At 43.9% G+C, this 23,819-nt stretch overlaps 1 protein-coding gene across 18 annotated transcripts in view; it reads left to right on the forward strand.

The window, feature by feature from the left end:
* Nucleotides 1-23,819, forward strand: part of PPIP5K1 (diphosphoinositol pentakisphosphate kinase 1) — a 239,242-nt gene that overhangs the window by 75,616 nt on the left and 139,807 nt on the right. For 13 of the 18 annotated variants that reach the window (XM_040342509.1, XM_040342514.1, XM_040342513.1 and 10 more), the window contains exons 16-19: nucleotides 868-915; nucleotides 17,136-17,257; nucleotides 20,398-20,574; nucleotides 22,808-22,949. In XM_040342509.1, coding sequence (XP_040198443.1) covers nucleotides 868-915; nucleotides 17,136-17,257; nucleotides 20,398-20,574; nucleotides 22,808-22,949 — 489 coding nt within the window. The remainder of the gene's footprint in view (nucleotides 1-867; nucleotides 916-17,135; nucleotides 17,258-20,397; nucleotides 20,575-22,807; nucleotides 22,950-23,819) is intronic. The other 5 variants (XM_040342512.1, XM_040342520.1, XM_040342524.1 and 2 more) reach the window with 1 other exon arrangement.

Consider the following 23,819-nt stretch of genomic DNA (forward strand, 5'->3'; position numbering starts at 1 on the left):
AGAACCTGAAAATGATGTGCAGCCCACATACGATCATTTTAAATTACGTTTTTTAAAAACAACGTTTTTTCATGCCGAAAAATTATCGTATACGCGGCATCAGTGTTTTTCTATAACTGCTCTTATTTACTGGCAAACTCACTTGCATAGTTGACACTAAAGCCCTGTACACACGATCGCTTTGTCTGATGAAAACGGACCGATTGGTCCTTTTTTCATTGGACAAACCGATCGTGTGTGGGCCCCATCGGTTTGTTTTCCATCGGTGAAAAAAAATAGAACATGTTTCAAAATGTTCCTATGGATAAAAAAAAACGATCGTCTGTGTGGAACTCCATCGGAGAAAAATCCACGCATGCTCAGAATCAAGTCGAAGCATGCTCGGAAGCATTGAACTTCATTTTTCTCAGTACGTCGTAGTGTTTTACATCACTGCGTTGGACACGGTCGGATTTTTGACTGATGGTGTGTAGGCAAGACTGACGAAAGTCGGCTTCATCGGCTAGCCGACGAAAAAATACATTGGATTGGATTCCATCAGATATCCGATCGTGTGTACAGGGCATTAGGGACATAGACTGAGCATCAGAGACACTTGTTCTTGTTGAATGTTTGAACCTAACCTCAGTGTGTACGTAGCTCAACATGCCTTGTGTCTGCAAGAAAGAATGCATAAAGCTTGTAATTACGCTGTATCTTTTTTTTTTTTTTTTGCTTAAAGCTCTCTAATTCTAGGTGCAATGTTTTTCTCTGTATGTTATGTAAATGTAATTCATTCTCATTTTGTGACCTGTCCTCTGCGCTTATAATGCCTTTTGGCCCTAGTTAACCCTCTGTCCTCTCTGTTGTATCAACGTATCATTCTAGTGGGTGGTAAAATCCCGGCTTTGGGCTGTAGCTCGCCTGTAGACTGTGGTAAGAGCCTTGATTGTAGTGTGATTTGCACTTTTCCCATGATTGCATCGGGAAAATCTTTTTCCATTGACCCTCTGGAGTAACAATTTTATAACTACTCTTCAAAAATGAACTAACAAGAAGATGGTCTAGTTCAGGGATATGCAATTAGCTGACCTCCAGCTGTTGCAAAACTACAAGTCCCATCATGCCTCCGGGTGTCATGCTTGTGGCTGTCAGTCTTGCTATGCCTCATGGGACTTGTAGTTCTGCTACAGCTGGAGGTCCACTAATTGCATATCCCTGGTCTAGTTCATAACAATTAATCAGATATTTGTTTTATGCTGCAAGTGATACTAAAACCTTTGTAATCTTCTAAGTTGCCTCTGGCAGCATTTTATTTTATTTTTTACATAAATGACACCCTGTGTGCCAGACTAAAGTCTTTAGGACATTTCCATACTTGCAATTAAAACCTCTTAACCACTTAAGGACCTTGCCTGTTTTTCAGATTTGGTGTTTACAAGATTAAAACCGTTTTTTTTTGCTAAAAAATTACTTAAAACCCCCCAAACATTATATATTTTTTTCCAACACCCTAGAGAATAAAATGGCGGTCATTGCAATACTTTTTGTCACAGTGTATTTGTGCAGCGGTCTTACAAGCGCACTTTTTTTTGGAAAAAATTCACTTTTTTTAATTAAAAAATAAGACAACAGTAAAGTTAGCCCAATTTTTTTTATATTGTGAAAGATAATGTTACTCCGAGTAAAATGATACCCAACATGTCACGCTTCAAAATTGCGCCCGCTCGTGGAATGGAGTCAAACTTTTACCCTTAAAAATCTCCATAGGCGATGTTTAAAAAATTCTATAGGTTGCATCTTTTGAGTTACAGAGGGAGGTCTAGGGCTAGAATTATATTGATCTCGCTCTAACAATCGCTGTGATACCTCACTTGTGTGGTTTGAACACTGTTTTCATATGCGGGCGCTACTCACATATGCGTTCGCTTCTGCGCGCGAGCTCGTCAAGACGGGGCGCTTTAAAAATGTTTTCTCTTATCGTCCATGGACTGACACAGCTCCTTAAATCTTGACAAGTGGGTTATGTTCCCTGTTTACAGAAGAGGACTAGGCAGAAACATGTTAAATAGTTAAATACATTAACAGAGTTGAACAGCCCCGCCCAGGGGGCGGTCCCTCCAGACATAACCCTCCTCACTGCAGCATACAGCCTCAGTTTCGTTCTGCCTAGCAAAGGAGAAGGACGTATGGCTCCCTTTGGGCCCAGTGCCCTGAGGAAACGTTTTTATTTCATTTTTGTCTTTTGACTTCTGTCAACTGTAGTCAGGCTGGATATTATAGATCCTTGTAGTCTTCTCAGTCCGGCCAGCGAGCTTGAGCACACCTTTGCAAAGAGGCTGGGTCTGCCACGACATGCCCCATGACTCCTGGTGTGGCCAGTGAGCTTTGCTCCGAGGTCCGCACATCACTGGGCTGCGGTGTTGCCTCATTCACAGTGGACCGGGCCGACAGCTACCTCCTTTGCGGTTGTACGCCTGTCTGGAATGCGTACAGCCTTAGGTGGGGTGGTATGGCTGAGCATTCCTGGGGTTTGGGTATGCTTCCTTCCCTGCTCCCTTTTTTCCCTCTGCTGTTTCATTGCTGTCGGGGTGGGGGGGGGGGGTTGCTGTTTACCTTGCTGAGGGACTGTGCGCTGGCCTATGTGTTTTTTTTTTTAATGCTGGGGGTCCTTTTTTCTGTGGTGCTGTGCAGCCTTTTTAGGCTTTTACCGTTTAAATTGCGGCGTTCTGCCGCCATTCTGGCGCCATTTTTTGGGTGATTTTCAATTCCTATTGAAAATCCCATTGGCAGACATTTTGTTGTAGCCGCGCTGTGATGCAGCATATTATTGCGATATGCTGCACTCGGCGGCCATCTTGCCTGAGTCCTCGGCCTTTAGTGCTAGTTCCTACAGTGCGCGGCGCCGATCGTCTCACACAGCACCACCGCAGATAACTCACAGCTACCTCACGGCTTTTTTCCTCACAAACAGTGGTGTGCTGGAAACAGGCAGCAGCGCTGATCAGGCTCCTCAGGTGTGGTGAGTGCCCTGGGTAACCCCCCCGGTCAGCGCAGCAGGAGTGGTGTTTTTTTTTGTTCAGGTCTGAACTGGCCCCCGGGAGTTTTTCCTCATAATGGTGGTCAGTATCTGGCTATGGAGTCAGTATATGGATCCTTCCCCAACATGCTGGAGATGGCAGAAGGTGTTAGAACCTGGGACTCCCACAGAGGCTTTATTACTGGTCCTGGACACTTTTGTGCCAGGGTGGGCGGACTGCGGACGGGTGGTAAGAGTTCCCCCTTCCCTCGTTATCCCCTGGGGAATGCTCTGTTATGGAGCCATGGACCAGGTACCTGGGTAGTAAAAAAAAAAAAAAAAAAAAGCAGGATAAGGCATTTATAGGTGCGCTTCTCACTGCTGCAAGGGACTCTCTGAAGCTGGATAGTGCAGCTGGGTTTCTGCCGAGGGCTCGGTCTTTTTTGGATCACAAATCCGACCGCTCTGTGTAGGTTTTTTCCTTCTGTGCCCTTCTTTGATAATTTCTAAGAGGCGGAATGAGAACAGCCGCTGAGGGCTTTTGTAGTCCCTCACCGCCGGGCGGTTCAGTGCCCCTTTGAGGGGAGCCTTTTCAAAAGGTGGGCTTCTTCTCCGGTGGTGGACCCTCTGGGTGTCATGTATAGGTGACCTCTCTCCCTATTGCGGGAACCCCCGCTTGTATGGATCTGACTAATAGAAGATCTGAAGTACTGATCCGTTCCATGTTTACCATGCTGGGGTCTGACTTGCGGCCTATTGTGGCCACTACTCTGAGGTCTCAGTCACTCACGGAGTGAGCATTTTGCACCAGACAGTGGAGGAGCATCGACTCTCTCCCGGAGTTATTAGGCTAGTCCAGGGCCTCATATAGGTATGTGATGCTTCATTGAATGCTGCGCCCTTGTTATCCAGGGTTTCTGTTTCAGAATGGTTTTATGCACACGGTGGTGTATTGGTTAACTCCATTACTTGGCAGCAAGAGAGTCATTGGTTCGAATCTGGTCACTGACGCCAATTCTGCCTGGAGCTTGCATTGTCGCTCCCTGTGTCTGCGTGGTTTCCTCCAAGGCATGTGTGCATACACCTACATAATATACATACACACTATGTGTGTGTATTATTTAGGGGCAACCCTCCCAGGCCATCAAAGGCCCAGCTGGGGGACTGATCCGTCCCTGGGTGCGTAAGCCGATCACGCCGGCACCCAAATCCTGCCAATGTATGTAGCCTCTAGGATGGAGGGGCGGCTTGCAGGTTCACAATTGGGTGAAACCTCCCTGCTCTCCGACCAGTGGGTCTGCGAGCTGGTCTCTTCGGAGTACTAGATAGGGTTTCCTCCTATCCAAAGAACAAAGTTCTTTCCTCGTGTCTTCCTCTCCCGGCCCGTCAGTCTGCCTTGGGCAGTGTGGGACTTGCTAAGCTGCGGGGTAATTTTACCTTTCCTGCAGGACGAGAGGTTTGGGGTTTTCTCTGGGCCTCAGGCCCTGAATACCTTTTGTGAACGTCGGGTAGTTCCACATGGACTCCATTCGTTCGGTGGTAGCTGTACTCCATCCGGAGGACGTCCTGACGTCCTCGGACATTAGGGACGCATACATGCATGCCCCGTTTTGCGCATGTCAGTGTTTTTTTCTCTGTGCTTCGTGATGAGAGAGGGTCTTTGTCAGCCTGTGGTCCTCCCTTTTGATCTGGCGTCAGCACCATGGGTTTTCAGCTAGGAGCTCGCACTTGTCCTAACTTTGTTGGGACAGCAAGGCTTTGCCTCATTGGCTACTTGGACGACTTTCTTCTGAGAGCAGCTTCTGTCTCGGGCCTAGTGGATGTGTTATTCCCATTCGGACCCTCCGAAGATTCGGGTGGGTGTTAAACGTTTAGGCCAGCAGGTGTAGCTCAGTGGCAGCAAGCCTGTCTTCCATGTGTGCGACCCAGGGTTCAAATCCTGGGCATGCTAGGTTCCGACTCAGCGTTGGAGTATCTAGGACTCCTCAGTGGCGAAGGTCCTTCTTCCCCCTGGAGAAATTGCGGACTCTTCAGTCTGCGGTGAAGGTATTGGCATCACAAAATCGGTTTTCTCTCTGGGCACCTGCTGGTCCCGGGGCCTGTGGGTAGCCTCCTTCGCGGCGGTACTGTATGCCCAGTTCCACACTCGGGTTTTCCGGGGGAAATACTGTCCAGGTGTTAAAAATCGCTTGTCTCTGAAATCATCAGATTCCGGTGCGCCACCTAGTCAGTCTTTCTGAGTTGGTGACAGATCTCCGACTCTTCGGTCTGGGAAGTTGTTTCTTTCCTCCAGCGGTCAGTATTTACGACGAATGCCAGCCTCAAGGGTTGTGGGCCTGGGGGGTCCCATCGGCTCTGAGTCACTGGACTTGCGTGGGTCTGCGGCCACACCTCCCTGTATGTACCCACTCTCGTCTGGTCTCGGTAGTTGCCCAGGGTCGGGCCTGGCCGGTGCCTGGGTGGGTGACCGCCTGGAACCACCGGGTGCTGTGGACCCTGTCTACCGGTCTTTGTCCTATTTTAAGTTTCTCCTCGTGGTCGAGGAGGTTGCAAGGTCGTCCGATCTGGTTTCAGTGACTTCGGTTTACCTTCAGGTATAGCAGCAGGCGGGCTACTGGAGTCTGGTCTTTGTGCTGGGCTCCCTTGCAGGAGGTGAGCCTCACAGGGCATGGATCTCCTGGCCCCTTGTCTCCACCGCAAGGGTGTCAAAGCTAGTGGCCAGGTCTAGTGATCTGGTCAGTCGCGCTGATGGCCCTGTGGGGTCTGTATTGGCAATTTTTTGCCGTTCCGCTATTGTAGTTGCTTCCTCAGCTGCTCCACAGAGTGGAGGCTTAGGCGATCCCGATGATTCTAATCGCTCCAGCTTGGCCTCGGCGTCCTTGGTTCGTCTACCCTGGCAGTTGCCAGGGCGGGAGGTACCTCTGTCTCGAGGTCCCATGTTTCATCCTGTTGTACAGTCACTGACTTGCTCAACATGGCTATTGGAAGCCAGACTTTAAGAGACCGGAGTTTGTTCGACTCGGTCATCTCAACAATGCTGAGGGCACGGTAGTCTTCTTCCGGAGGATCTACCGTCACGCCTGGCAGGCTTACATCTCTTGGTGCGAAGAGATGGAGTGACGTCCACGGACGTACTCAGTGCCCAGGATCCTGCTGTTTTTACAGCTTGGAGTCTAAAAATTGCTTAAAGCACCGTTTGGGGGCAGATTTCAGCCTTGGCTGTGTTCTTTCAGTGGCCTTTTTGCGGCCCGTTCCCTGGTAGGTCCCTTGTTTGTGCAGGGGGTTTGTCATATACTTTCCCCTCTTGGCCCATCTCTCCCCCCATGAGTTTTGACTGGTGCTCTCCGTTCTTCTGGAACCTTCCTTTTGGTAACATCAGAGAGACTCTCTCTTGACACTATGTCAGAAGGTGGCCCCTTTAGTAGGCCTTTACCTCTGTTAGAGGGGTTTCTGAGTTGGCGGTCTTGTCTTGCAAGCCGCCATGCTTGATCCTCCATAAGGATTAGGTGGTGGTGCACCCGCGACCTTCCCTTCTTCCGAGGGTGGTTTCGGCCTTTTGCCGGAATAAGGACATTGTTCTTCCATCCTTCTGTCCTCGGCCGGCGCATCCTACGGATGTTGTCTTTCATACTTTAGGCGTGGTACGTGCTTCGCGGGTGTACCACCCTGCTTCGGCTGATCGGAGATCTGACTCTTTTGTGTAGGTGTCTGGTCCACAAAAGGGCCTGGCGGTCCCGTCGACCACCATTTCTCGGTGGATCAGGTAGGCTGTCATACAGGCCTATGGTCTTAAGGGGCGGGCTCCCTTTCCGGTCACGGTACTTTCGACCAGGGCAATTGGTGCTTCCTGTTTTTTTTTTTCCCCGTCATCATGCGTCGGTCTCACAGGTATGCGAGGCGGCGACTTGGTCGTCCGTTCACGTTTTTTCCAGAATTTACATGGTTGCTGTGAGTGCATTTTCTGATGCTTCTTTCGGCCGCTAGGTGGCTGTTTAAAGTTGCACCTCCTCCGTTGAGGAGCTCTGCTTGTTTTGGGGAGAGATTAAAATTGGTTTTACTGATGTATTTCCCACCCCTCGTTTTTGACACTGCTTGGGGACATCCCACTTGTCAAGATTTAAAGCGGGGGTTCTCCCCAAAAAAATGTTTTAACATTACATTCAGCCGAGTTGTCGAATAACATTAGGCTGTTTTTTATTTCATTGCCGTACATACCGTATTTTCACCGCTGCTTCCGGGTATGTAATCTGCGGGACTGGGCGTTCCTAATTGATTGACATCCTTCCGACCGGCGCATACTTAGTCAGTGCTTATTCAGGCGATGAATAAGCACTAACTAAGTGTGAAACATGTTGGCTGTTTTTGATTTCTGCTGTGTATTTGCGGTGTTTGCTCATGTTCCTTCAATAAAGACAACTCCAGAGTTCTTTGGTGTGCGGCCATCCATCCGACCTTTGCTTCTTTCCATTGCCTAGTGCATTGCCAGCACCCACATCCACCTGGACTTATCCACAATTGCACTTGGGATTTCCCTGGAGCGGTGAACCCCACCTCGCTCAATCCTTTATAATACATGAACTAATTGTCCTTCTCTACACACCCCTGAAGAAGGTTATCCTGAAACGCGTCGGGTGTAAAGAAGGTGGTTCTTGTATTTACCTATATGGTGACAATCTTTGGAACTCTGTATTTTAATTTAATATTTAAACATTTTTTTGATGAATATGTACAATTGTGAATAAAACCTTTTTTTTACTTTCAATATCCTGTATATTTTGAAATATAATTGGTGCCTTAAAAGTCCACCCAGGGGAACCCCCCTTTTTCTTTTCTCACACCATATATAAAGGCCCCTTTCACACTTGTGTGACTTTTCCTGCAACTTGGGACTGCAAAGTCGCATGACAAGTACCCCAAGATTTCCAATGAGTACCATTCATATCTGTGCAACTTCAAGGTATTCCCTGTACTACTTTGGTCGGACTTTGATGTGACTTGAGGTCCATAGGATTGAAGATTACAAAGGCATTGTTTCACTTTGCGTCAAAGTCATGTGACTTTCAGGTCGTACAAGTGTGTAAGGGGCCTAAAATTCTAATTTTTATTTGTACAACATTTTTTTTAAAAAAAAGTTTAAAACACAATGGGCCTAACACATAGGTGTTGATTATAAAAAAAAATTCAGTTACATATATTGCCAGTTAACCATAGCCCCAGGTGATCATGTGGGAATCCATGCAGGAATCTCCCATGCATTTCGCAAGGACAAGGCCCACTTCAGCAGGGAGAACGGACATACATCTCTGTCCTGGATGCTCAATGAACATGCAACTTAAAAAAAAAAATGTGGAACTGCACATCAAGGCAAACCAGCCGTACTAAAATATGTATTTTTTAATGGAAGATATTGAATTATTGCCTTAAGTAGGCTACAAAAAGGCAAACCATATCCAAAGAAGTCCCAAGGGTTTCCTCCATCATAACATTCTATCCTTTAGGTTTAGGGTCTCCATAGATGTTAAAGTGGATGTAAAGCCACTCTCATTCTTTCTAAACTACTGCCATAGTGCTGATCTATAAGGATATACATGCCTCCTGCATGTATCCTTACCCCTCTGTCTGTTATAAGAACTAAAAAACTGCAGATTCTGTGGGTGTATCCTTTGTCTGGAGCTCGGTAGGTGGAGTCGTGATGTCAGTAGACTCCCCGCCCTCCTCTACACTCCTTTTGTCAACATGCATTTTTCCTGTGTATTCCTTACACTAAATCCTGCTATGATCACTAACATCCAGTCAAAATCCAGAAAAGTAACCACGTGACTTCAGAAAGGGAGTGGGGGTGGAAATTAAAAAATAATGCCTGTCTCCATGCTAGTGCGTGAGATATGTAAATAACCTGTCGCTCACAGCAAGGGGGCGGAACCCTTTTTGTTCCCTTTTTAAGGGAATAATTCAATCCCTTCCATTGTAACATACATATTTTAGTACGGCTGGTTGATGTGCCTTGATGTGCAGTGGTTGCAGTGCCACATTTTTGGTTAAAGTTGCATGTACAGTACATTGAGCATCCAAGACAGAAATGTATGCCAGTTCTCCCTGAGGAAGTGGGCCTTGTCACTGCGTAATGTGTCGAAGATTCCTGTGTGGAACACGCCATATGATCATCTGGGGCCAGGGCCGTCTTTAATATGGTTTGGGCCCAGGGCAAACATTTTTTTTGGGCCCCCCTCCAGCTTATTTTGGACCTGGCTGGTTCACATGTATGTTTTGGCGGCCCTGATTTGTGCAGGCACAGCAGCCCAATGATTTGAATGGGCTGCCATGCCTTTGTTTCCTGCAGAAAATAGGTGCATTCAGCATTTTAAAAATACAGTTGCCTTGAAATCCATTCTGCTTTTGCACCATGCTACTTACCTGCAGTTCTTGCACACACAAACGCACTGTGTTTTTAAAAGCGTGACCTAAACATCTAAAAATGCAGCAAGTTTGACAGTGCGGGAACTGCAGATAAGTCACAGCAGACAGCAGAATGGACAGACAGTGCTGTATTTCAGTGCTTGATGGGCATAGGCGTGCCGTGTGCGCAGCCTATTACATGAGGCATGCGCTTTTCTTTGCAGGAAACGCAGGCATGGCGGCCCATTCAAATGAATGGGCTGATGTGCCTGCGCAAATGTGGGCCGCCAAAACACATACATGTGAACCAGCCAGGCCCAAAATAAGCCCATCAAGCAGTTAAATACAGACAGTAATGTCATGTGCTCTGAGGCTTTACTGATTTAAAGAGTTCCTCTATTTTACACATGGCATGGCATGGGGTCCCATGGTGCTAAAGCAGAATGGACAGACGGTGCTGTGACCCCATGCCATGTGTAAAATAGAGGAACTTTTTAAAACACTGACCAGACCTGCAGTGAATCATCAAATATTATAAAGACTTTGGGCACACTCTACAGAAAACTTCAATTTACAATATAGATTAGCAAACAGTGACATACCTTGAGGAGCAGGACATGAAGAAGTCAGCCTCGGGAAGAGCAAACTGGGGATGTTATAAAATCACATTCTAATTCACTTTTATATGCAAGCAGCACCCAGTGGCAGGAAGGGAGAAGTGCGCGTCTAAAGGGAAGGCAGGGGTGCTGTACATTTTAAAACACTGGGAAGGGAAGCAGTACTGTCACTGGCTGCGTGCCGCTGATGATTTTCAGCCTGATTTGTGGGCAGCACAGGGGCTTAACGGGAGGCAGGGCCGCCATCAGGAATTATGGGGCCACTTACACAGCTTCAGGCATGGGCCCCCTGGAGCAGAGAACCGGGATGGGGGGTGCTGCCGCCTGAAATTGAGAAGCAGGGGGGGGGCTGCCGCAAATTTAGAAGCGGGGGGGCCCTTTACAAAAAAAGAAAGAAATAAAGAAAAATATATATAAAAAAGGGGTGTAGCCATCCGGGGCCCTGGGGACCTCTGGGCCCTTTAATAAAAAGAAAAAAAGAAATAAAAAATATATATAAAATATATATTTTAAAAAGGGGGTTGCCATCTGGGGCCCTGGGGACCTCTGGGCCCTTTAATATTTTGCTTTTAATAAAAATAAATTACAAAAAAAAAGGGGGTTGCCATCCGGGACCTCTATATAAAGAAACATTTATATAAAAAAAGGAGGGGTTGCCATCCAGGGCCCTGGGGACCTCTGGGCCCTTAAATAAAAAATAAATAAAAAAAATATATAAACAAAAATAAAAAAATAAACATTTATAAAAAAGATAAAGGGTGTTTGCCACATGGGGACCTCTGAGCCCTTTAATAAAAAAAAAATATATATAAATAAATAAAATATATAAAAAAAATGTTTTTTCTAAAAAAAAAAAGGGGGGGTTGCCATCCGGGGCCCTCTGGGTCCTATAATAATAATAATAATAAATATATATATATATATATATATATATAAAGATTTTTTTTTTATAAAAAAAAGGGGGGGTTGTCATCCGGGGCCCTGGGGAACTATGGGCCCCTGGGGACCCCCAGACCTCTAAAAAAAAAAATTGGCCCTTTAATAAAAAATAAAATAAAAATATATTAAAAAATTGTCCCTTTAATAAAAAAAAATATATATTTTTTTTATTTAAAAATAAATTAAAAAAAGGGGGGTTGCCATCTGGGGCCCTGGGGTCCTCCGCGCCCCTGGGGGCCTCCGGACCCCTAAAAAAAAAAAAAAAAAAAAAAAAAAAATTTTTTTTTTTTTTTTTTTTTCAAAGGGGGTTGCTTTGGGCCCCCAACAGTGACAGGGCCCAGGGCACCTGCCCCATTTGCCCTGCGGTAAAGACGGCCCTGTCTGGGGCTATGGATATTAATACCTGCCAATATATGTAACTGCAGTTTTTTTTATCATCAACACCTATGTGTTAGGCCTATTGTGTTTTAAACTTCTTTAAAAAAAAATTATACAAATAAGAATGCGAATTTTAATATATGGTGTGGTACCTTTTAACGCCCTAATCGACTTTGTTTTTATGTAATTTTTTTATAACCTGGCCTTATTATTTTATCTCTAAGCATTGGTTTCTATTTATTTTCGGACATTGTTACCTGCTTTTTCTCTCAATCATTATGAAGTTAAACCTGTGCTGGTTTACTGGTAACAGATACAAGAAAATAATTTGAATGTGTATGAACCCTTTTCCCACCAAAAAACTAATGGTGTGCCGTCCGTGGAATGTTTTGTGCCTTTTGTACTGTATGTCTTTTTGTATGGCTAACAATGTAATGCAACACTTAAAACTTTTCAGTATATGTGTTTTTTGGAAAACTGTTTATGCGTAATGACAAAATACCATTTTCTTATTAAAAAGTTTAAATCCTAGTTAATGCTTCCTAATTTACAGTATACAATTTGACTTAAGTGAATGAATCGTTCAGGAGATTTACTGTAATTATTACAGGAATCAGAAATCAACAAGACCTTCTTTTCTACAGCTATTGCCCATGGGCATGCAAAGTCAATCACCCAGATATTTTTTGTTAGGTTTTCTGCACAAAGATGGTATCAATATGCTTGAGAAGAGAAAGAATGGGGTACAGAGCAGCAGAATCTAGATCAACTTTTCTTAAAGTGATTGTAAATGATCACTTTTTAAAACAACCCATTCAGTTTTTAAAATAGAAACGAGAGACAAAACATTTGTGTATGGATATAAAAAAAAAAATTATAAATCCCTTTTTATCCCTTTTATTGTCCATAAAAAAAAGTGATTACATTCACTCTGTTCTCAGCTGCATAACAGCTAGGGGAGGAGAAGCAGCAGTACACTGAGTTTCCCAGTGAATGGCTGTGCAGAGGGGGCGTGTCAGGACAAGTCTGAATATTGGAGGAGAGCAGGCTGAGTTCTAGCACAGTGTGTTCTCCTGCTAAGCCTGGTCAGTTTTTAATAGCAGCAGACGAAGGAGAATCTTGTCTTCTGGTACTGTTGGACCTAAGTGCAGCATTTGATACAGTAGATCACAAATTATTACTGACTCGCCTAGCCGAAGTAGCTAGAGTCGAAGACTCGGATTTACTCTGGTTCTCCTCCTTCCTGGAAAACCGATCGCAAATAGTGAAACTAGGTCCTTTCACTTCTGAAAAATGCACAGTGTCATGCAGAGTCCCTCAGGGATCCCCTTTGTCGCCGGTATTATTCAATATCTATCTCCGCCCTCTTTTTGAAATCATCAGTAACCAGAAATTACTCTACCATTCCTACGCGGACGATACGCAACTTTATTTTCGCATCTGCAACAACAAGGATCATTATCTCGGACTAGAGAAATGCCTTACTTTAATAGAAAACTGGATGACGAAGAGTTTTCTCAAACTTAACGGCTCCAAAACAGAACTTCTCCTGTTTCACGCCAACCATAAGAGATCGTAAGAGATGTCCCGCACCTACATGGACACCCCCGCCCATTCTGGGACAAATCATTACCCCTAGCACCAAAGTCAAAAGTCTCGGAGTCATTTTTGACACCCACATGACAATGGATGCACAAATAGGGTCAGTAGTCAGCGGATGCCACCGTCTGCTGCGCCTACTACGTAGACTCGTTCCCTTTATCCCGAAAGAAGACATAGCAGTCGTGGTGGGAACAATTATCAACTCCAGACTCGACTATGCTAATGCCCTGTACCTTGGACTCCCAAAATACCAAATCACTCATCTGCAAGTCGTTCAAAACACGGCCGCTCAACTCGTGACTGGAAAAAAAACATGGGAATCAATCTCACCTTCACTGAGATCCCTTCATTGGTTTCCAGTAAAAGACAGAATTACCTTTTAAGGCACTCTGTTTGACGCATAAGTGTGTTCAACGAATTGCCCCCCAATATTTATGCGAAAAATTAAAATGTCACAACACCAATCGTGTTCTCCGATCCACCGACCAAAATCTACTTCAGATACCCAAAGCCAGATGCAAGTCTAAAGGAGAACGAAGATTTGCAGTCCAAGGATCGAGACTATGGAACGCTTTACCAACCAGCATCGGAATGGAGGTAAATCACCTGGCCTTCAGAAAAAAACTTAAAAACCCATATTTTCTGAAGGCAAATCTACAGTAGGTGAATAGGATACTAAGCGCCCAGAGGCGATTCAGTTTGCATGTGTTGCGCTATATAAGTTTCTCACTCACTCACTTAATAGGAAAGCAGAGGGACTGGCAGGAACACCAGGGATTTCACACAAAGGAAGCAATATGAAGTGATACTTTTTCGTACATGGTACAGCAGGGACATAGCAGGGACATAGCAGGAATATGAAATGTTGGGCTTACATACGCTTTAACCTTTTTACTCCAGAAGAACCCTTGCAATGATTTCCAAGTACTGGGGGATCCCTCCAAAATCAATTCATTGTTGGTCAATGAGGAAAAATGCCCCTTATATTGGTGGTGTCATGATCACTTAGTACCCCTGTTCCTCATTCCAGCACCTGTGTGTTGGCTGTTGCTTTTCCTCCCTGTCTGTGTTCACCTGTTGACTGACTGATCTGGTCAGTCACCTGATATAAGCAAACTGAACACTCTATCCCTCGCTTGTGTTAGAGACAGAGAACTGCATTGTTTTGATCAAGCCTTCCATTTGCCTACACTACTTTGCTGTTGGATTTCCCTGTGTATGACCCAGATCAGATATCGGACCACTCCAGAACTCTGCCTGCCTTATTATTTGGACCGTCTTAGAACCACCCTATCTGTTAAACTGCAAGTACCTGTTTGCATTGTTCAGTTCGCATCTGCCCTAGCATGGTAGCCAGACTCTATGGCCTTGTGTTTAAGTCCTAGGGGCAACCAAGTACCGGTAGGTCTGCTTGCCTTAAGGGAAAGGGGGCTGCTGTAGGTGAAAGCGCACAGTAGCCAGCTATAGTGTCTGACCACCTGCGTTGGGGTAGACGTGACAATCGTGACAGGTGGTCATTGGGAAGAATGTGCCTCCCTTGCCACATGGTCAAAATTACACCCTTCCAGACAGTTAAGTTAATTGGTGTCTTGCTGCTGGCTCTGCCAAATGGTGTTGGATCTGGAACTATGCAGGCACCATCAGATGGGAAAGTCGATCAGCTAAAGTTCAGGGAACCCCTTCCTACCTTTTTTGAAAGAACCCTGTTTAAGAATGACTGATCTAGATGTTTTCAGGCTGTCCTAAATGACAACAAATACATTACCAATAACAAAAATTGCTAAAAACTGATCATTATTTAAAAAAAATGTAATGCTGTGTTTTGCTTTAGCTACATCATGGTTAGTTGGTTACATCCATGTGATATTGGTGTATTTTTCAGTGTTCTAATGGTAAACATAAATTCTAGGTATGCATATTTTTGCATAGTTACATGGGTTCAGCTTGGATCATTGTAAGCATATATGCCATACCTGTCCAATCCCTGTGGAAGCTGGAAATCAATGTAGTAGGCACTGCTACTACAGTGGCCGCCACTAGCTTCTAGGTCCTGTGACAAGTGGCTGCCTTGCTGCTTAGTGAGCACAGGAGATCACTCGCTTTTATTATAAAGATTTTTCACAAAAGTCACATATTTGGTATTATTCACAACTAATACTTTTACAGTGGATTAAAAGTGTATAATTACCATGTACTCCATCTTTTTCTTTTTTTTTACTTTTTTTTTTTTGCTGTTAACTGGTACAAAGAGGATCTGTGTTCTGCAAGGCACTGTTTTGCAATTGTAGAGAAAATACAGAAGAAAGGAAAGAAAATGGAGCCAAAGGCAAAGAGCAGTGAGCCAAAACAGAGAGACTACATAAGGGGTAGAGGGGGGGGGGGGGGAAGAAGGCTCCAGAGTTGCAATACGTTCCTTGCAATATGACTATCAAATGAGGCGCGGGCATATTGGATCCATGGGGACCACACATTTGAAGATTTCTTGTGGGTATCCATGTAAGTTGATCATTGGTAAAAAAAAAAAGTCCATGCATTTCTTACCTTCCGTGAAATATACAGATGGCTTCTTCCTTGCTTTTAGTGATGGTTTGTTTGGCCACTAAAATCGCATACTAGATTGAATTTGGATTAATGAGAAAGGGAGGTTTGAGATGGAGAGGAGCAAGGTTCTTTAGGAAAAGGACAATTGAATAGGATGCGTTTTGATTTTTAAACACCTTGGTCCAAAATCTGCCTAGCATGGGGCAGGTCCAGATGCAGGAGAAGCTCTGGAGAAGCAGTTGTTCTCAAAGATCATTAAATGCTTAGCTGTGTTACCTTTTAACATTCATGTTATTATCTTACATGTCATACTTTGATTTGTTCAGACAACTTGTGGTATTGGCAATGCCATGTTACTTTGTGCCTGCCTAAAACTCTTTTTGGGGTATTTCTAAGACTGCAGTTTTCTTTTCTTCCACTATGGGTGTGTGTTGATGGGGGGAATCCCTCCTTCAACGCTTTTGTGTTCTGCTGGCGAGGAGCGTTCCCTGCCAACAGAACACAAAGATTATTGCTGACGGCTATAGCTGCTGGTAGCGATTGCATGAAAAAAAATTCAACAGGCTGGTTGTACTGAGCTATGGGCTTGGTTGCCCATAGATGGATCAAACTGCTGAACTGGTTGAGATTTGATCCAACTATCTCCAGCTTAACCAATTAAGACCCGGACCATTATGCAGGTTAAGGACCTTGCCCCTTTTTGCGATTCGGCACTGCGTCACTTTAACTGACAATTGCGCGGTCGTACGACGTGGCTCCCAAACAAAATTGGCATCCTTTTTTGCCCACAAATATAGCTTTCTTTTGGTGGTATTTGATCACCTCTGCGGTTTTGATTTTTTGCGCTATAAACAAATAGAGCGACAATTTTGAAAAAAAATTTTTTTTTTACTTTTTGCTATAATAAATATCCTCCAAAAATATATAAAAAAGCTTTTTTCCCTCAGTTTAAGCCGATACGTATTCTTCTACATATTTTTGGTAAAAAAATCGCAATAAGCGTTTATCGATTGGTTTGCGCAAAATTTATAGCGCTTACAAAATAGGGGATAGTTTTATTGCATTTTTTTTTTTTGTGACTGCGACATTATGGCGGACACATCAGACAATTTTGACACATTTTTGGGACCATTGTCCTTTTCACAGCAAAAAGTGCTATAAAAATTCACTGTTTACTGTTAAAATGACAATTGCAGTTTAGGAGTTAAGTGTGACCTCATTTTTGGGTGGATGTTGGTTGAGCATATGGGAGGCTCTTTATTTTTAAAACTCCACCAATGGTCCGGCTAAAAATGTTTACCATTTTACAAAAGTCGGTATATTTGTACAGAAAATAAGTTTCCATTACTTCTACAGCATTTTTTTCTTTTTTTGTGTTTTGCAAAATAGAAGACACATGGAACCAATACAGTTTACAAGACAGGGACATTAACAATAGACAGATAAATAGACTAGATGCACTCCACTCTCTCCTCCCCACACCACCCCCAACATCATCCACAGGATTAAAGACAATGTATAGGACTTCCAAGCATTTTTATAGAATTATGTTTAACGGATCCATTCTTGATTTGTTTTTGGTTTAATTTCATGTTCTGCAATTTGCATAAAATACCATTGACTAATTCTGTTTTATAAATAAAGACTTTGCTAATAAATTGCAGGAGATTATGCAGGGTTTCCAGGCTGTGGACTTCTGCGACTACACAGCACTTACCGTCATGACCTCAAGATTTATGCATCAGATGAGGGTCGAGTACAAATGACTGCTGCAGCTTTTGCAAAGGTAATTATACAAATAATACAAAAAGGTATAAAAACCGAGGAGCGATGTTTATTAATTTGCAGTGCTTGTCCACTACAAATGGTCATCAATATTGGCCCAGATTCAAAGAGATTTGCGTTTTTTTTTGCGGAGGCGCAGGGCAACGATTTTGCCCTGCGCCCCCGAAAATTTGTTAGGCTGCCCTCGATTCACGGAGCAGTAGTTCCGTAAATTGCGAGGGCGCGCCGGCAAAATTGCCCGGCACTAGAGCACGCAATTTAAATGATCCCGTAGGGGGCGGGAATCATTTAAATTAGGCGTGTTCCCGCGCCGATCGTAGCGCGCATGCTCCGCAGGGAAACTTTCCCGACGTGCATTGCGGCAAATGACGTCGCAAGGACGTCATTTGCTTCCAAGTGAACGTGAATGGCGTCCAGCGCCATTCACGAATCACTTACGCAAACGACGTAGATTTCAAATATCGCGACGCGGGAAGTGAACGACGGGTATTCTTTAGCATTGGCTGCCCCTACTATTAGAAAGGGCAGCCTTACGCTAAACACGCCGTACGGAAACGACGTAACTTGCGTACGCAGGGCTCGTGCAACCTTGTGAATCGGTGTTAGTATGCAATTTGCATACTATACACTGAGCACAATGGGAGCGCCCCCTAGCGGCCAACGCAAGAATGCAGCCTAAAATATGCGTGGCATAAGAGCCTTATGCCACGCAGATTTTAGGCTGCAGTCGGCGTTCCGATGTTCCTGAATCAGGAGCATTCGTAACGCCGGCGCAAGTCAGCAATTGCGCTGCGTAACTATGGTTACGCAGGCGCAATTGCTCTCTGAATCTGGGCCATTGTTTTTAAGATGAAACCAAAACATCAGACACATACTTATTATGGAAGCTAGTGATTAACTGAAAACCACATATAATGTATCGATTTATACGCTATATGGCCAAAAGGTTTGTGAACACCCCTCAAAATGATTGATTTTAGAGAAGACATTGTGGACATTGTAACAACTGTGCAATAAGTTTGGGAAAGTTTCTTACTATTCCAGCATGAATGTAAAGGCCTACAAAGACGAGGTTTGATGGGATTGGTGTGGAGGAACTCGAGTTTCTGGCATAGAACTCAGACATCAAACCTATTATCAATACCTGACCCCAGGTGGTGGGTCAATTCTATATTGATGCCCATGGCTTTGGTACGGGATGTGCAACAAGCTCAAATAGGTGTGATGGCCAGGTGTCCACAAATGTATGGCAATACAGTGTAAAATTTGTATGATGTGTTTTATCTTTTTACTGCCACTGCTGTAAGGCCTCATGTACACTGCTGCTGGTAAATGGACGTTTAGGAGCAGTTGGGACAGGCTTTTGGTCCAGAGTCTTCGGCCTACCACACACTCCATTTCATCTGACTATCCAAAAGGATGCTAATTTAGCCCTGCTGCACTGCCCTATGCCAGGCCTCTATGCTCGTCCGCAAAAGTTGGCAACATATCTGTTCTTGTCTGGCAAGAGGACAATTGCCCAGGCCTGGAGGAAGCCTACCGTTTCTTTCCAGTGCATTAGAGATCATATGCTAAACAAACAAATGTCTAGCATTCTTAAAGGGGTTGTAAAGACAAAAATATTTTCCTCTTAAATTAAAGTCTGACAGTAGCTGATAAAGTAAAAAGTAATGTTTTGCATTATAACTAGTTTGATACCTGTTGAAATCGAGCTGTTTTATTCACCTCCAGCACTCCTGAATCATTATTTTCACTGACTTCCTGGTTTGCGGTGCGCATTCATTCTTGCTACATCATGGCCTAATGGGAACTACAGTTCCTATTAGGCTTAGCCTCCATGCCTGTGAGGGATAAGAGAGCATCGTCACACGGGGCTGTAGTCATAGGGAGGGGGTGAGCACATTCTGCTTTCCACCATGCAAAACTGCTCAGATGCTGGTGGAAAGCAAGAAGAGGAGTGACAGGAAATGGCATTTTCAAACCTGGATTACTGTATTTTGGAGGTCAAAAGGAAAAACAAGGTAAGTGATATTTAAATGCTCTAGCTTACAGCAATCAATTTATCTAATAAAAAACGAACCTTTAGTGTTCCTTTAAGGACTCTCACACCAGATTTTTGAAGATTTGGGAACCTTGGCTTTAATACGCCTTCCTCTCACTTCCTCCATCTAGCATTGGACGCTCATGACTGACCTTCCTGACGATCCCATGTTTCCTTTGTCCATGTTTCCTTTGTCCTTCCTCTCCTTTTCTTCGTTCTGCTAGCCCCCCCTCTTTTTTGTTTTGTCTGCTTCTTCTTTTATTTTTTTATACTCTTTTTGGGGGTGTCGTCCCCCCTCTTTTTATTTATGATTATTTTGCACTCCCTGAGTGCGTAATGGTACTGTATCATTCCCCAGTACTTTAGCTCATCCAGGTTTGACACTGATATCCTTGCAGATTTTCCCTGACCCTGCTGTTCAACTGTTTGGGTTTTTTGCATGTAACCAAAGTTTTCTTTTACTTGTTTGACAGTATGTGAAGCCTTGCTCTGAGGTTTGCTGTTATTCCAAGCCCCTGTGTGGGCAGATTGGATGCTTCTTTGTTCTTGTTTTTCATAAAAAATAGTAAAAATATTTGTACAAGAAAGTAATCCGGTAGCTGTGTAGCCGCTGGATCAGTTTCTGTGAGTACAATTCTTTTAAATGTAATGTGACTGTCTTGCACAGCTGTCATATTCCTATGGGTAACAACAGTACTTGGTATATCTGAGCTGTGATTCAAGCAGCAGACCCACTATGTCCTAGATCTCCACCGATATTCCAGTTGTACTTGGTACACTGGACGTGCTTCAGCAATCGTTCTGTTTTCATGTTTTTTGTTTCATGTATGCAGCACAGTCAACAAGTATTGAAAAAAACTGAAGATTCCATGGATTAAATGATAGGTTATTTTCGTGATTTGCAGTTGATAAGCTATAAGATACTCTGAAGAATGTTCTGGAAGCAAAAGCTTTGTTGTCCAATTTAATCAGAAAACTTCCAACAGGGAAAGTGAGATCTCTCATGATTGCAGGCAGTAAATGAAATAACATTTATTTTTATTCTCAAATAACATTGGTTTAAAAATCTCTAATTGTTCTAACATTGAAAATGTTTACAGGGTCTCCTAGCACTGGAAGGTGAGCTTACTCCAATCCTGGTTCAGATGGTCAAGAGTGCAAACATGAACGGACTCCTGGACAGTGATTCTCTGAGCAGCAGTCAACAGAAAGTGAAGGCTCATCTCCATGAGATTATGCATAAGGATGCTGAATTCACCAAGGATGATCAAGAAAGGGTAGGCTACCTGTAGCCTGGTATTATGAGATCTTGATAAATTGCTTTGCTTACACAAAAAGTGTCTTAGTAGGGCAGGAATTTGCTAGCAGAATTTTGCCTCTGTTCCCTGCCACATCCCACCTTTTAATCCCCTATTTATTCCAATAGCATCACCATGACTCCACTGGTAAACATTTAGTCCCTTTGCACAGGGGCACAGAAATTCATAGTTGAAGGGAGGATCCTCCTTCACTTGTTCAGCCTCATGGAACGTAACATTGTAGTCAACAAGCTAAATTAATTTTAACCACTTCCGTACCACAGTACGTTATATGATGTCCTGGGCTTTCAGTGGGGATATCTGAATGCTGCCGGTTGTTCAGCCTCCTTCCGCCGCCCTCCGGTGACTCTACCGGCTCGCCCGTGCAATCGGAGAGCCGGAGAAGGAACCTGCCAGTGCCGGAAGTTAGCCATACAGAATATCGAGGGTCAGGTGGCCCCAGCAGTCTCCATTAATCTCGGAGGCCCCGGCACGATGTTATCACTTTGCATCTGGGCCGGCCGAAGGGAACACTTTGCCGGGGCCTTGGCTGGAAAGGCCGAGATCGTTTATAAAAAAAAAAGGGGAAAGTGTAAAAAAAATGTGTGCTTGCATGCAAAAGGCGAACTCATACGCAAGTCGCCTCCACGTATTTAAATGACATTCAAACCACACATATGGGGTATCACTGCGAACATTAGAGCGAGAGCAATAATTATAGCCCAAGACTTCCTCTGTAACTCTAAACAGGTAACCTGTAAAAAAAAAAAAAAAAAAGCGTCGCCTATGGAGATTTTTACGCATCAAAGTTTGGCGCCATTCCACGAGTGTTCGCAATTTGAAAGCGTGACATGTGAGGTATGTATTTACTCAGTGTAACATCATCTGTTATATTAGATAAAAATAAATTGTGCTAAATGTACTTATTTTTATTATTGGAAAAAAAATTTACCCCCCAAAAAACTTGTTTGAAAAATTACTGCGCAAATACCGTGTGACTTAAAAAGTTGCAATGGCCACCATTTTATTCCCTAGCGTCTCTGCTAAAAAACATATACAATGTTTGGAGGTTGTGAGTAATTTTCTAGCCAAAAAAATGATTCTTACATATAGGAGAGGATTGCTGGAATTCGCACAGTATGGAAGTGGTTAAACTTTCTGGTAACTGTGCAAGTTTGCTTGAATGCATTTCTGACCTATCACAATATACAGCAACTGTATAATGTTTCAAAATTCCCCTGATGGTCAGACCGTTACTTTGTAGCAGCTGCACATACTGTAGCTGTTGACTTTTAATGTAAGGACACTTGCCTGTCCCCCGAATCCAGCACTGTTCTCCCACAAGCCGATTTTTCAATCTGCTTTATGTCCAGGCCCTGGCATCATTACTAAGGGAAACCGACAGTGAAGCCGCAGTGAGCTGCACTGTGCTTTGTAATTGGTCTTGCAGTCTTCTAGGACCTGTGATGTGTCCCAGAAGGCTGCAGGGGAAGTAGTGGGGGGGGGGGGGGTCAAACTTCCTCTCAGATCGCTGCAGCGGACTGACCGGATTTGGGGGAGCAGGTACCTGTCAAAATCGGGTACTCGCTCCCCTTCCAAAAAAAAAAATGCCACATGTAAAAGAAGAGCCTTCTCTTTTACCCGAGGATGACGAAGAGCAGGACTTCCCCTTTTGGGTGAAGTTTAGCTTTAACATAAAAAAATATATTTGTTACTAGATTCACTGTGATGTTCATTCTCCCAGAAGAAATTAAGTGTTAGAAGATCTCAGGTTCAGAATAATAAATAAAATGGAAAACTTTTAAAAGAAAACTGGGACCGAAGAAGTTAAAGCCCTACTCTGGTAACCCTGAAATATCTCCCTTGCAATGGGGCTGCATCTGCACTGCAAGGGTTAACTGCTTGTTTAGACTAGGGGCTGCATAAAGCACTTTATCTGGGCCATAATGCTCTAATTTTTATGGCACCGGCTGTCAAATTTACCCAGCGTGGTCAAAAAAATTAAAGTCCTCACGACCGTCTGTAAACCTCAGTCTGAAAAGACGCTCCATCTTAATCACTTTTCAGAGGGAAGTGAAGTCTGCTGCCCTTGTGAAAGAAGTGTAAGGGTGCACACTGAGTTTTTTTCTTTACTTATCTTTGAATGTCAGCATTAAATATAAAATCTTTGTTTTGCCTTTTCCTCAGTTACTTTTCTTTGTTACTTTTATAGCTGGCCCCGACTAGCAGCATATCTTTGATTAACTCCATGGAAGCAATAAAGAACCCAGTGAAAATTTGCGACCAGGTCTTCTCCCTCCTAGAAAGTCTCACTTCTCAGATTCAACAGCGTCTGGAGGATCCAAAATCTGCAGGTGAAATATAGCTGCACAACCATAGTTCTAGTCTCTCTTTGTATTAAAGAGAAACCTTTTCATGATTTATAGTGACTCTGGGTTGAAAAAGCACCACTTGCAAAAGAAGAAACTTTATGGTGATGTGACCACCCTTTCCTCCAATCTGCACTCTATTCAAGCTATAAGGGCCCAAAAATATCTGTAATTTGGCCCTTCTAGAAGTGGTGTATACCTATGCCTCCTGACAGGTTCTTTGTGCTGACATACGTCACAATAAATAAAGAAAAACTGCGCAAATGTATGAAAAATAGGTGAACAAACAAAATGTAGCAGCAAACACAATGATGGATATCGCCTTATGTACACAAATCCAAATTTTACGTGTTTTGCTACTCATATAGACCATAAAAAAAAGGTATAAACTCTGCAAAAGTGAATAAATCCAAAAAAGGGAAAAAGACATGTATTATGCTGAGTCTAGAGTCCCAAAAGAGCAAAAAAGTCCTTGGTGAAGTAAAAGCAGCAGCCATTAAAGGAGGAGTACAGCCAAAGCATGTTTGGCTGTACTTCTTTTTTGGATCACAGGAGTACCCGTCCTCAGTAGACAGCAGGCTAAAAGGGGTTTTCATCAGACAGCGGGGTGGGGGCAGAGCAGAGAGCCGAGACTGATCGTGAGCAGAGAGCTGGTGACAAAAAGTGCCGCAATGGATCCACAACCTTAACCTGAAGTGATGAGATATAAGCTTACCAGGTATGACCCTCTAATTGTAAACATAACCACAAATGAGTAGATGCCTCTGGTGCACTTTAAGAATCCTAGCGTGGCCGTCGCTCCCTGTTGTCATCTGGGTTCCTCCCTCCGATGGGCTGCAGCACAAAGCTCAGGGA

Source organism: Rana temporaria, chromosome 3 (assembly GCF_905171775.1).
Source record: "Rana temporaria chromosome 3, aRanTem1.1, whole genome shotgun sequence".
In the NCBI taxonomy this organism is placed as follows: domain Eukaryota; kingdom Metazoa; phylum Chordata; class Amphibia; order Anura; family Ranidae; genus Rana; species Rana temporaria.